This window comes from Ammospiza nelsoni, chromosome 16, assembly GCF_027579445.1.
Source record: "Ammospiza nelsoni isolate bAmmNel1 chromosome 16, bAmmNel1.pri, whole genome shotgun sequence".
Classification (NCBI taxonomy): domain Eukaryota; kingdom Metazoa; phylum Chordata; class Aves; order Passeriformes; family Passerellidae; genus Ammospiza; species Ammospiza nelsoni.
In genome coordinates, this window is record NC_080648.1 from 2,760,977 (window position 1) to 2,774,825 (window position 13,849).

At 53.4% G+C, this 13,849-nt stretch overlaps 1 protein-coding gene across 3 annotated transcripts in view; it reads right to left on the reverse strand.

Annotated features, from left to right (window-relative positions):
* The window catches only part of PCDH1 (protocadherin 1), a 56,492-nt gene that overhangs the window by 15,197 nt on the left and 27,446 nt on the right, over nucleotides 1-13,849 (reverse strand). For all 3 annotated transcript variants that reach the window (XM_059483774.1, XM_059483772.1, XM_059483775.1), the window contains exon 4: nucleotides 11,848-12,067. In XM_059483774.1, the coding sequence (XP_059339757.1) occupies nucleotides 11,848-12,067 (220 nt within the window). The remainder of the gene's footprint in view (nucleotides 1-11,847; nucleotides 12,068-13,849) is intronic.

The following is a 13,849-nucleotide window of genomic DNA, read 5'->3' on the forward strand; positions in this document are numbered from 1 at the left end:
GGAAGAGCCCTTGGAAGAGAGTCAAGCCAAACCCCAAGGAAACCGGCAGAGGAAATGACAGCGTGGATTTGCATGTGGACGCTTTGTTTCCTTGCCACGGATCTTTCCTGGAAAGGGGAGCACCCCCAGATCATTGCAGCTCCCTTACAGCCTGTCCTGAGCCTGTCCTGCAGACACCCAGGGGGAAGAGGCAGATCCCTGCTGGAATTTTTGGTGGCTGTGGGAAGGATCAGGGGATGGGTGCTCAGTGCAGGGTGAGGCTCTTGGGCTGTGCTGTCCCTGCTGGAGGCACACACAGCCCTGGATCCCAAACCCAGCCCGGGGGAGCCAAACCCACCTGAAATCCATCACACAGCACTCCTGGGAGTGTTAGAGCAGGGATACAGCCAGGGAATGATCCCACATCAAATGGGGCCGTTTCTCTGCCGATTGCTCTAAGATCCAGAGACCGAACCCCTGGGCTGCCCAGCCCCTTTTTCTGCAGTGCAGCCGTGCCACAAAGCAGCTAAAAACGCTCCTTATTGACGCCTCAAACGCCCACAGACTGTGAGGCTGAAAATCTGCAGTGGGAGCACCACGGGGAGAGGGTTTGTGGCTGGCACGTGGCACGAGCAGCACCGGTCACATCCTCCTGTGGTGCGGGCAAAATTCACCCCAAAGAATCAACCCCGGGCCTTGAATTGCAGCATTTGCCCTCCTAATGTGATTCCCCACCAAGCACTGAAAGGATCTGCTGCCCTTATGGCCAGGATAAGGGAGAAATCCCCTTCTCAGATGGCCAGGATTGAGGAGAAATCCCCCTCTCCTGGTAAAGCAAGAGGGATCAGCACCAAAGCACCAAAGCTTCCGGCTGAAGGAGCAAACACAGAATATGGGGATGTTTAGGAACAGGACAGCCTGGTGATGGCTCATTTGGGAAAAAACCCTGATCCTGATGAATTTTGCTGTGCCCTGTGTTTGTTTTTAGGATGGCAGCAAGAAGCCCTTGCGGGAAAGCAGGGAAAAGACAGAAAATCGCTTCCGATAGGGAATATCAACCTCCAGCTACCCCTGGGTGCTGCAGTTTACAGGCTGCTGGAGGAGAGATGCAATAAAGTTTGCACCACTCAAGGAAGGCCTGCCAGAGGCAGTCCTAAAGGCTGCCATGAATAAAACACGCTTTAAAGAGTCAGCGAGGATTACAAAATCCTGAAACCCAGGCAGGACAAGCGGGATACATCATCCCCCCCCCATGTCAGAGGGAGATGTGCCCAGAGCACAGCACCAGGGAGCAGCAGGATGAGCATGAGATGATTTGAGTTTCACAATAAAACAGAGATGGATGAAAATTTCCAGAATTGGTCCACGGGCATAATTTTTTGCAGTTATTTTTCCAAAGGGAGGAGACGGCAAGAGTGGGTCTGCTCCTCATGCAAGGAGGCATGGAGCAAAGCAGCATCTGTGCCCAGGTACACAGCTCCGAGGGATCTGCGATTGGAGAGGTCCTGGCCAGCAATTGACCCTTTGAAGGAAGCCGTACATCATCATTAAAGAGCTCCTCGTCCCGGGGGACCCGGAGGCGAAACAGCCCCAGCGCTGCTGTCCCGGTGCGGGAGCAAACAGGGCTCGGGGAATGACAAATGGGATGCGCGGGGGCGACTGGGTTTACCTGCAGCCCCAGCACGGGAAGGACTCGGGATCTGCTCCTCAGGGAGGCTGATAGGGGAACAATAGCCTGCAAGTGGCATTGTTTGCAGGAAAGGCAAGATATTTGCCTTTTCTCACTGATGTTGCTGCATCTCTGTGGAGGCCCCTTCCTGTGTGGCTAATAAGCAGCAAGACGCCAGACGTGGAATACAAAAATTCCTTTGGCTTTGATTCGTTTTCTTTCTGGATAGAGTCAGCCTTACTTTTGTCAAGATCCCTGTTGTCTGGGTAATTTCATCTAGAGATCCTCAAGGAGCACAGATCTCCACATCACTCTGAGTTTAATATCTCAGTTTGAGCTGGCATATATTCCAGCAATAATTTATACAGCTGAAGAAGGGAAAAAAAAAAAAGATTACTTCTGTCTAATTGGCATTACACTAATTACCAGCAAAATACATCAAGCAAATATCACATCTCCTCACTCTCTGTCATTTTGCATTCCCTGCTCCATTTTCTCTTTCCTCGGCAGCGATAAAACAACACGACAGCCATTCCGACATCCCTGAGCAGGGATCACATCCTGACCCCCTCCTCCTCCTCCTTGTTTCCTCACGTCCAGGCAGGTTGTACCAACCCAGACACACACAGCTGACTGAGAACTGCTGTTCTCAGGAACCTGTGCATTCCAGCACCCTGCTCTTCCCTGCTGCATCCCTTACCCAGCCTCTTGTCCAGAGGGTTCATCCCTGGAAGAACATTTTATACCTGAGTGATACAGAACACAGACTACAGGAGAGTCACAGGTTTCACCCATGGGCCACCTGAGCTGATTTATTCCTGATTCACAGCCAGTCTCCCCCAAATTATTGGAAAAATGATATTATTTTAGCCCAACACCAGTATCACACCAGAGTAAAGGCGCCAAGTGTAAATCCAAGCATGTCCAAGAGCTACCACGAGCAGAGTCCTCATCATCCAGCTCATTCTGACGTGAGCTCCCTGCCAGACAAGAGCCCTGGAACAGAGCACTTTGGGGGGATCCTTCCCTGTTCTTGTCCCCCAAGACCAGGAAAGAGGTCTGGATGTTTGTTTTTGGGGAAGGAGTATCCAGGTAGGACTCGGTGTCCATGACACCCTGTGAGGTTCCATTCTTCCACCAGTGAGGTTCAGCCCTCCTTTTCCATGAGGATTGAGGCTGAAATGCCTCACAGGGATCATTTGGGAGCTTTGTACCCCGTTCAGAGGCACAAGCCCCTCTTCACCCCGTTGGGGACAACACACACAGACAATGTCCCTGCATGTCTCTGCTGGGAAAATGGAGCCTTCTGGCCACCCACACATAAATTCCCCCATTCCTACTCATTGGAAGCTTCTTGTCCTGCTCAGAGGAGCTGGAAAGGGAGCCCAGCTCCAGCCACACTGGCCAGGGAACAAGGGCAGAGCCCCACGTGGCCGCTGTGGTGTCCCTGAGCAAAGCGTGGCCGCCTCAGCTCCCGGGAAATGAGCCCTGGATGCTGGCAGGGAACGGAGCCCTGGGGAAGGAGAGGCAAACGCAGGGGCTGCCACGGTTTGATAACCTCTGAGGCACAGCAGCCTGGCCCTGGATGGCTCAGCACATCCATGACTAATGGCAGATTTATGGAGTGTCCTCTCTGCCGGGCAAGCGGAGCGCAGGCGTTCCAGCCACTTAACGGAGGGGACTTCAAACCAGGATGGATGAGAGCCCGTGGGAAGAGACAGGAAGAGAGATTCTTTAATGGTGACAGCACAAAGGAGCAAATCCCAGGGAAGAGCCAGCAACTGAGACTGACACCTGACCTGTCTCAACAGCAAAGCTCCCATTGATTTCAGCAGGGACAGGGATGAATCCCTTATCCTCTATCTCCTGCCGGCGAGAGGGATTTTCCATGTGAGGGATCCACACCTGACCGATCCTTCAAACTCAGCCACCTGCTATTTTTATGAGAAAGAAACCGCAGTGTGGAGTCCACGAGAAGCTCAAATGGGAGAGTTTGTAAGCTCCTCTGGCATTAAGTTTAAATCCCACGCTAATGCAGGTGCCTTGCACGGGCAGAGGCAGTGCCAGGCAGGTTTATGGAGACATTACGGAGCATTGGGAGGCAGATAAAGGGGAATAACTGCGGTAGATCACACAGGAGCTGGAAATGGCACGTCAAATTACTTCAAAAGGAGCTTTCTAAGGAAGCAGGTCTTTGAAAACAACAAATAGTCTGGGGCTGCTGAGGGATCCTGCCTGTCTGTTGCTTTTACACTCAGTGGCTTTTTCTGGTTTAGACGTGTTCTAAAGCTGAATGCCAAGCTCAGAATCCCTGCCTCCCGCAGTATCCCAGCTTCCTGCAACTTCAGCTCTTTGTGGAGCCACAGAGCAGGCAGGGTGGGAAAACTGCTCTGTCTGGAGAGCAAAATTGACCAAAAAAATGTGACCCAGCAAAACCTCAGCCTGGTCACTCCCCTGTCCAGCTGACCATGGAGCCGTGCTGGGATAGCAGGATGGCCCAGGGACAGGGGTGAGCCAGCCAGGAGGGACAGGTGTGCTCCCAAAACACACAGAGCATTGTGGCTCAGGAGAAATCATCATTCCCATTTCCTGGCTGTCCTCACCTGTCCAAAGAAACGGCAGCCCAAGTTCAAGTGTTCATTTTAAAATGGTCTGGGAAACACAAAAGAAGAGCCTGAAGCAGCTTCACCCAACCCCTCACTTCGAGGAAATGTCCTCCCTGGAGAGGAACGTGGGACAAGCAAAGAAGGGCCCCACCCTCCCGTTCCCATTGCAGATCTAATTCGGAAAACTCTTCCTGGAGCCGGGTTTAACAAACTCGAGCTGAAGACATGAATAGTTGGAAGCTGACGTAAAGTATTTTTGGAAAATCTACTTTCTACCAAAGAAGGGATGTTGAGATTTGGCCCAGAGATAAGAATAGCTGTGCATGACCATTTGCATGGGCATTTGCATCGGAATTTGCAACCATTGCCAGGGAAAAGGAAAATACCAAGTCCTGTGTGGGTTGGGTTCCTGTTTGAATGCCACTGGGGTCATGTTCTGCCAGGTGAGAACCTTTTCCCAAGCCTGCTGAGGTGGAATGTGATGGAAAACGTTCCTGCCTTGGACTGGAGGAGTTCCATGACACAGTTTGGCCTCCCTTGGGAAGATGGGAAATCATCCCTTCCCTGGGACAGAAGAAGCCGCCTTCCCTCAGCGAGTTCATTTATAATTCTTAGCTAAAAACTTCCACATTCCCATCTGTGTGTAGCTTATTCCCTTAAGGAAAGTCTCAAAGTTTGCCATGGAGCTGACCAAGCCCAAGAGTGGTTCCAAGGAACAGGGTGAGCTTGGGGTCAGCAGCTCCCAGCTGCTCCCCAGGCCTGGGGTCTCTGCAGGATTGCCCAGAAAATCCACACAGTGAGGGCAGGCTCACCTTGCCACGCACAGGGACAGCAGCATCCTGGGGAGGGCATCCAGAGGGAAAGAGGAATAAAGAGCAGGAGAAAGGATGGAATTATCTCAGCCCAATAAATTCAGAGTAGGAGGAATGTGATGGACATAACACAAGCAAGAGGGCATTCATGGATTTCCACCAGCTTGCCACAGACTGCAAGGGGGGATGGAAGAAATCCCAGCCCAGCCCAGGATGGGAAGGACCAGCAAGAAACTCCCAAAATACAACCCTGAATGCAGCAGGTACACACAGAGCCATGGGGACCTGGGTATGCTCCAAGAGAAGGCACCTTCCCACTGAAATACAGAGTTTTTGTCTCTTGGACATTGACTCTGAGTGACTGCACTGCCTGGACCTTTCACAATCACACCATGTGGGCTCAGGGACAGAAAAGGGGTAAAAAGCAACCAGAATCCAACAGGGAAATTTGGGTTCTACAAATAACTCCTCTAAAGATGCCCAGGATCCGCCAAGGATCTTTGGAGAACTCGAGGACAGCCTTGTGTGTGTGCTACCACATAATCCTGTGAGGCAGGAGAGGCAGATAAATTATTGCAGCTATTTTGGACAACGTCTGAAGCGAGGAGCAGCCTTCTTAGAAGGTCTTGAGAGGATTAAAGGCAGTGTCTGGAGCTGGGAGCAATGTGCTTGCTCCTGGGGCAGGGGAGCAGCGTCCCCTGCTTACCCTGGGCTCTGGGGACAATTAAGGAAGGTCACCTGGCTGGCATGGCAGGACAAAGCCCTGCCCTGAGCAGCTCTGGCATCAGAGTCTGCCCAGACACAGCCACTGGAAAACAGGGAAAATAAGGAAATAGGGCTGGAATTACAGCTCAGGCAGAAATGTTGAAACTGGGATGGGGTAATCCAGGGCCATTTGCAATCTACTGGATGTTGTCTGTCCTGATAAAAATCTTTTCCCAGCAGTGATTAAGCAAACCAGGAGCTGGTTTTGGGGATGAACCGACATTAAGTATGGAAAGGAGAGAAGCCCCCGATTTCTTCTGCAGAAGAAGAGGATCACTGAGGGACACAGAAAGAATTTTCAGAGGCAGATGACGAGCAGAACATGGTCACAAAGAATGTGGACACCCTAAACCCAGGCAGCAGTGGGAACTGCTGGTCAGGAGAAAAGGAATTCCAGCCCTGAAGTGTTAAAAAGGGCCGAAGATCAGTAACAAAAACCCCAAACCCACAATGTCTCAGCTAGAGAGGAGCCCAAGCAGCAGCCAGACCCCAGCCCAGCTGTGTGACCTGATGGATCCTAGTCAGCAAAGACCAGGAATGGCACGGATCTAGCTGGAATCCCACATCCCAGACAAAGCCCACCCCAAGGCATCCCTCAGCCTCTTCAAAAAAGCAGAAGTGCTGCATGGTACATTTGAGAAAAAACCCAACTCCACAGACTGCAAATGTGCCTGGAACTCTTTCTGCAAGACAAAAGGGACATTTAGAGATAATGTAGGAAAAAGAGAATAGATTTTAAGATCTAGAGGAGTCTCTGTGCCAGGGAAGGAGACAGAATGTAATTTTTTGTCCCATCTGTTGGCTGCGAGGAACTGAACAACAATCGCAGTGAGAACCTTAAAAAGCAGCTCATGACTGGTACTAAAGCAGAGGCAGGAGGCAGCGACTGCCCAGGGCTGCAAATCCATCCTTGTGGTGAGCAGGAAAAGAGGATGGTTGGCTCGGGAGTACTCTGTGCCATCCACCTTCTCAAGGAGCTCAAAATTGGGGGTGCCCAGCATTGAGAAAACTCCAGGGAGAGCTCAGAGCCCTTCCAGGGCCTGAAGGAGAGCTGGACAGGGATTGGAGATAAGGGATGGAGGGACAGGGCACAGGGAATGGCTCCCACTGCCAGGGGCAGGGATTGATGGGATATTGGGAATTAGGAATTGTTCCCTGTGAGGGTGGGCAGGCCCTGGCACAGGGTGCCCAGAGCAGCTGTGGCTGCCCCTGGATCCCTGGCAGTGCCCAAGGCTGGGCTGGAGCACTCTGGGGTAGGGAAAGGTGTCCTTGCCCATGGCAGGTGGGACTGGATGGGCTTTAAGGTCCTCTCCATCCAAACCATTCCCTGATCCCTGGCACTGCAGGGTGCACACACAGCCAGGTGCAGCCACGATTCTATGCCATGGTCACACTGTGAACACAAACACTCCCAGACACATCATCCCTGCACCTGGAGCTGCTGTGGATATCTCCAAGTGCTGCTGGGGGGCTGTGGGACATCACCTGGACACATCCAGCCTACCAAAAGCTTGTGGACAAACTGGAGACCATGCAGAGAGGAAAATGAACTGGAGGAAAGGAAGGATTGAACTATAATCAGAAATTAGTAGAGAGGAGGAGGGAAACTTCTCCCCAGGCTGCCTCTGCAAGGGTTGCCAAAAAGCACCGCACACATGCAAGATGTGCCAGATGTTGCTGCTGCCCAGGAAGGAGGCTGCAGGTCTGTGGTGGTGGCAGGAGCAGATGGCAATGGCTGGGAGGAGCGCGAGGAAGGGTGGGAGGGAGGAAGAGACACCCAGCTGCCAAAATCCCTTGCCTTGGCTCTGCTTACAGGGAGGGACTTGACTCAGTTTTCTCTCAAAGACATCTTTAAATGTTGAGTTGCCTGAATGGGATCTCCAAGTACGCACCAGGAGAGGGAATTCTGGTGTTGTGGGACTCAGTGGGAAGAGATGGGAGGAGCTGAGGCAGAGTTTAAGTGTAGACTGGTAAAACTGGGGGCAGAGAGGACCTTCCTCTGGGAGGGCTCACCTGGGGTCTCACACACTGTGCTAAACAAGTGGGCAATTCCTAAAAGGGATGCTTCCAGCAGAATCACAGGCTGGGATTTCATGACCATGCCACACACAGGTAAGACAAGCTGCTTCTTCTTCCTTTGCGGTGCATCCCTTAAATCTTCCCTGAAACAAAGCAAAACCTGGACGGGGGTGGGGGTTTTATTGAGCCCAGCAGCCAAACCTGGATAGTGGAATCTCCATCCATCCACTCCAGCAGTGCCGGGGTGTTGGGAGGGGCTCAGACAGCACCAGGACAAGGCTGGGCTTAGCAAAGCCTGAACCAGGCAGGAGGGCTTGAAACCTGCTCTGCCACAAAGTCCCAAAGCCAAGCTCTGCTCCCACCTCGGATGCCAGCAGCAGCCTGGGCTCTGGCACCTGGGAGCAGCCAGATTCCTGCCCCGTGCCTCTGGAACACCAGGATCCCAACAGCAAAGGAAGGAGCTGCCAGCTCATCCAGGGTGACCCAGAGCGAGCAGACACCTCAGAAAAATGCAAATTGCAATTTCCTATTTCATTCCCCACCTATGGCGGAGTTTCTTCCCTGGAACTGTGAGGATAAACTCATGAACATCTGGGAAGAGCAGATCCTACGGCACTGAGAGTGTTGGGAAAGCTCATGAGGTGGTTTTTTATTCCATACTCAGAGCACAGTTGTAACTGCATGCATTAAAAATGGCATGGGGTCGTCACTTTAAATAACAGCCATAAAACAGATTTTGGGGGTGGAAAAACATGAATCAGAAATGCCTCATCCAATAAAACACAATCTCAGATACACTTGCACCACACAGGGATGGAAGGAAAACAAGCTCCGTGTAACAACTCCCAAATTTCTCATATTTGGTCCTGAAATCCTGTTAAATTCCCTTGATGGCTGATTGAGAGTGACTGGCACTGTCCCCATCCAAGCCCTCCGTGCATTATGGCAGGGCAGAGCCCCCATGGAGCACCAGCATTCCCAGGCTCCTTCCAGCCAAAGCAAATCTGGGATCCGGGGGGAACAGATGTCTTTGGGAAAAGCACCGGGTGGCCAAGTGGGAGCCTGAGCTTCATTCCCAGCTCAGCAGGCCCCACCAAGGTGGGGAACAGCACAGGGAAATGTTGGGGAGGAAACAGTGGGCAGAGAGGGAAAATAGCAGGGATGACAAACGCCTGGGATGACTGAGGAGCTGCCACGTCAGTGCCAAGCTCCCGGAGAAGTCTTCACCAGAACCAGCGTAATTCCTCCTGCAAAGGGCCTGGCTCAGCCCCTGCAATACAGCATTTCACTGCAGTCTGCACAGCAGAAAGGGTCCAAAAAAGGAGGACACTGAGATGTGTGTTAATCAAGTGAAGAACCATCTACAAAGAAAAGGCATGGAACTGTCTTCAGTTGAAACGCTATAAATAGCCTTGCATACTTGCTTATCAGATTGGTTCGGCTGCAGGGATAATCTCCTGGAGAAAGCAATGGAAGCCCTGTTATGTTGGATATTTATAACCAGATGAAAGCTGAGAAAATGCACAGTGGTGTCAGCCTGCCGCTCGTGCCACGGGATGGGGGTGCGGGATCAGCGCGGCTCTGTGGTTTAACAGAAGGTCAGGAACAGCTCAGTCTGCCCAAAAACCCAACATCTGAGCTCTCTGAGGGGCTGGGGCTGCTGATGCAGCCAAGGCAAGGACATGGTGGGACGGTCCCCAAAAGGTCACAATGGTCCCACATCACTGGAGAACCTTTGCAGGAACAAGCCATGATGCTTCTCGGGACTAACAAGGTCTGGCTGGAAGCACAGATGTGAATGTGCCACACCTCAGGCAGGGGACAGAGCAAACACAACTCTGGTGAGCTGCTCTAACACCCCAGTGCCTCCTAATCCCCAAACTGCCTGTCCCAGTGCCAGGATGCCCTCACAGTCTGCTTAGAGGATCACGACCCTGAGCCCAGCTCCTCAGGTCCCCCCTGAACTGCTGTGCCAGATTATCTGCACAGCACCAGGACCAGCTCGCGATAATGCTGGGGGATCCCAAGAGCCTTGCCCTGCCATGGCCTCTGCACCCAGCACAGGATGTCCTCTGGCATCAGGACAGATGCTGGAGCCACTGGAGCCTGATTCCCAACCCCTGCCATGGGAAGGGAGACAAGGCAGGACATTCTGGGGGATGGAGAGCGGAGCAGGGTTGTGGTTATTCCTGGGAATAACTCCGCAGGGTCTGTACCACACAGGGATCTGGGTGTGGGGTGATTCCTGCTCTCCTGGCAGGTGAGCACCCACAGGGCACCCTGTGCCAAGACAGGGAGCTGGTTTGCAGGGCAGGTTTGTGATGCTGTGGGCAGGGAGCCATCCCTGGCATCTCCAGGCCATGTCCCCTGGCCTTGCTCACCTCTGCCCATCCAGCCGGGCACACAACGAACATTCCAAGGAAAATCCCAAGACAACCCTCTCTGCCCTCCACCTCCCAGGTGCTCCTCTCTCTCCCCTGTTTCTACTTTTAGCCCTGCTCCTCCCTCATCATCCCTGAGTTTCCTGTCACATTCCAGGGCTCAACCTTTCCTCTTCCAGAACCATCACCCCCACTACCTCACTGTGTCCCTCAGCTCATCCATGGGGCATCTCCTTGCTCACCACCCTTCCAGCCTCTCTTCCGAGTACTGCTACCATGTGCCAGGGCTCCAGGAACTGCTCCAAACTGCTCTTCCCAGGTGACTGACTGGCACTTTTGGGGAGAAAGTCATCTGCACAACACTCATGGACAGGAGGGTGCAACAGATGGATTTGGGAACCCCACCATGCCTCACTCCAATGGTTGTAACACAGAGAACTCGAGGTTACTCCAGGAATAACCTGGGAATTGGGAAGGGATGTTCCACTAGACCTGTCCATTTCCAGAACAGAGGGACCCAGCAGGTTTGCAGCTCCCTAAAAACCATCTGAACACACACTCAGCCTCTTCCCACCACACACACACCTGTCCCAAAGCAAAGGATGCTTCCAGAAACAGGAGGAGACTTCAGCAGAACCCTCTGCTCCCTGCTCCTCTTCTCTCCCAGAAGTTTCTTTGACCCTGCCACCTCCACAGCCACCTCCCCTGGGGACATGAGCACAGAAGGCAGCAGGTACAGGAGAGAAGATGTTATGTGCACAGCCAGAGCCAAATCCAAGGAAGCAACGGGAGCTGGCCAGAGAAGACAGCCGGGGGGTGGGTGGGCTGCAGCCAGGGGGCAGCACAGGGGCAGCATGAGCAGCACGACTGCGGGGAAGCAGCTCTCTGGTGGTGACACCACAGACACCCCCAGGGTACCCAGGGAAAGCTGGACCCCGCGGGGAGGTGACCTGAGGGGCAAGGTGAAGGCAAATGTCTCTCTGGGGTTTGCCACCATCACCACCACACTCGATGAGCCTCCGCTCCACGGATCTCCTGAGCCCAGCCAGTGCCACTAAACCTGCTCTGCCCCCTGGAACCTCCCATAGCTCCGACCCCAAACACACACGGGGAGCTCCAGCACACCCCAATCCCCCTGAGGTGGGGACGGGCAACCAGGGGACCCCTGAGTGCAGCACACGAGCTCCCCATGGGCTGGCATACAGCCCCTCTGCTCAATGGTGGTGCTGCCATCTCAGACCACCATTCTGGGCCAAATCCATCTGCCCCACCACACCCATCTCCTGCCACACCCATCTCCAGCCACACCCACCTGCTTCCTGCCACACCCATCTCCTGCCCCACCCACCTGTCCTCTGCCCCACCCACCTGTCTCCTTGACTCCTCCCTTCCCCCAGCACGACCAGACCTCCCCTCCCTCACCCACCTGTCCCCTCCTCACCCCTCTTGCTGCTCCCTTGCTCTGAGCCTTCCCTCTTCTCCATCCTCATCCCCACCAAGCCGAGCGTGTCCCAGCCAAGCTCCCACGTCACCCACACTGGGGACAGGGATCATGGAGGGCCAGAAGCCTCGGGGACAGTGCCAGGGAGGGGACAGGCGCGCGGGCGGGCACGTACCGTTCTCGGGGTGCTCCATCTCCCCGATGCTGCCATCGGGCGTGGTGCGCTCGTAGTGGTCCTCGGGCAGGGCCAGGGGCCCGATGCGGGGCCCTGATGAAGATTTGCTGCTGGGGGTCTCGGATTCCTCCAGCCCGCTGTCGTAGTAGCTGTGCTGGGAGGGGTCCTGCAGGTCCTGAGCCTGGCTGGCTGCAGAGAACGTCACTCGGCGATGAGGTAACTGCAGGCAAGAGAGAAGATGTTGCATCACCCACCTGACAGGTGAAAGCAAAGGGTGGGGACATCCAACCTGACCCCATCCTCAGCCCCCAGAGCCGTCCTGGCACACTCAACAGCAGGGTCCATCCCAGCCAAGAGCTCCCCATCACATGTAGGGAGCACACTTTGCACGGTCCCTGTGCTGCCCCAACCCATCACTCCCCCCACAGCTCTGTCCCAGCCTCGTCTGCCACCCAGGTGTCCCCTCCCATGTCAGGACACCTCTGGAAAAGTCCCGCCCATCAGCACAGCCTCCTGAATCACTGTTCCCACCCTTGACCAGGGATCCCCACTTGGCAGGTTCCCAACACAGCCCCAGAGTCTCGCGTGGCCAAGGCCACCCCAAAGCCTCTCTGATGGCATCCCTGCCCAGCACAGAGCCACATCCTCCCTCCCTTGCCAGCCCCTGGCCTGACCCCAGCTCCCATCCTCAGGATTCACCTCGTTAAGCCTTTCCAAGACCCCAGTTCACACTCTCCCTCCCCAGCTCTGCCTCAGCTCAGAGCAGCTCCCTGCCAGCAGCCATTAAGCCACATCATTATCCCGCTCCAAATCCTTCCACCAAATCCTTCTTTGGTGTGATTACCGAGGAGTGGAGTGGAGAGTTCAAGGGGCAAGAGAGGGGAATGAAACACAACCACCAAGAGCAAGAAAAAACCACCACAATATTTCCCCACCAGAAACATGGGGAAAAGCCCAAGACAGGAATTATTTGATGGGGATCTGAAGGTGATGAGGTGAGAGAGGAGCCAACACAACGTTTAGGCTGAATACCTTTTTCTGTGCTGGTGTCTTTCCTACAAATCAGTGGCAATCAGGCGTCCCACACAGAGCCAGCACTGGCCAGGAAGGGGAAGGAATTGAGACGAACAGAGGGAAGGAACACAGAGGGAGCATTTAGATGAGCTGCTTTAAGGTTGGTTGGACCTGATTAAATTCACCACAGATGCTTAGAGACCTGATTTAAGTAACTTCAGAGCTGTTAGGGCTGCTTTTTTTTTTTTTTCCCAAGACTTTTTTTTTTTTCCTGAGGAATTTGTAGAGAATCAGGGAGCTTCCAGAAGACTGGAAGGGAGCTAAAATAGCGCCTGTCTTTAATGATGAGAAAAAAGAAGAGCTGGAGAATTATAAAACAGTTAGCTTAATTTCAGTTCCTGGAAAAATACTGAAGCAGATAAAAGAACTCTTTGTAAGTACCTACAAGATAACAAGGAAATGAGTAACAGCCACTGTAGGTTTGTCACAAACAAACATGTCAAGCCATTGAACTCCTTCCTTTGAAAAGACAGCAGGCCTCGTGGAGGGAGGAGGAGCAGTAAATGTTCTAGCTCGACTTGAGGAAGTTTTTTTTGACACTGTTTTAGCTGATTTTCTCATAAGTAATGCAAGCAAACAGCAGAGATGCAGCACGGTACATCCCTGTCTGGGTAATGTGGGTGCAAATCATTTGGAAAGTGTTATTCCCAAAGGAATTACTGCAGACAGCCTTTTCTGCTGGGATCATGGATCACATTAAAGCTCTGGGTTGTGTCCCAAATCCGTGGCTGGGCTGTGCTTTCATGAGCTGCTGGCATGACAGATGTGGGATGGGTCTGTCACATCTGCACCCTCATGAGGAGCACTCACAGCTGGCTGAGGATCACTGCACATCATGGGGATCCACCCCTGCTGCCAGCCTCCCACCCAAAAATGCATCAATATTGGGATGTGTGAATGGGCTGGGATGTGCCAGCTCTGCTGGGTG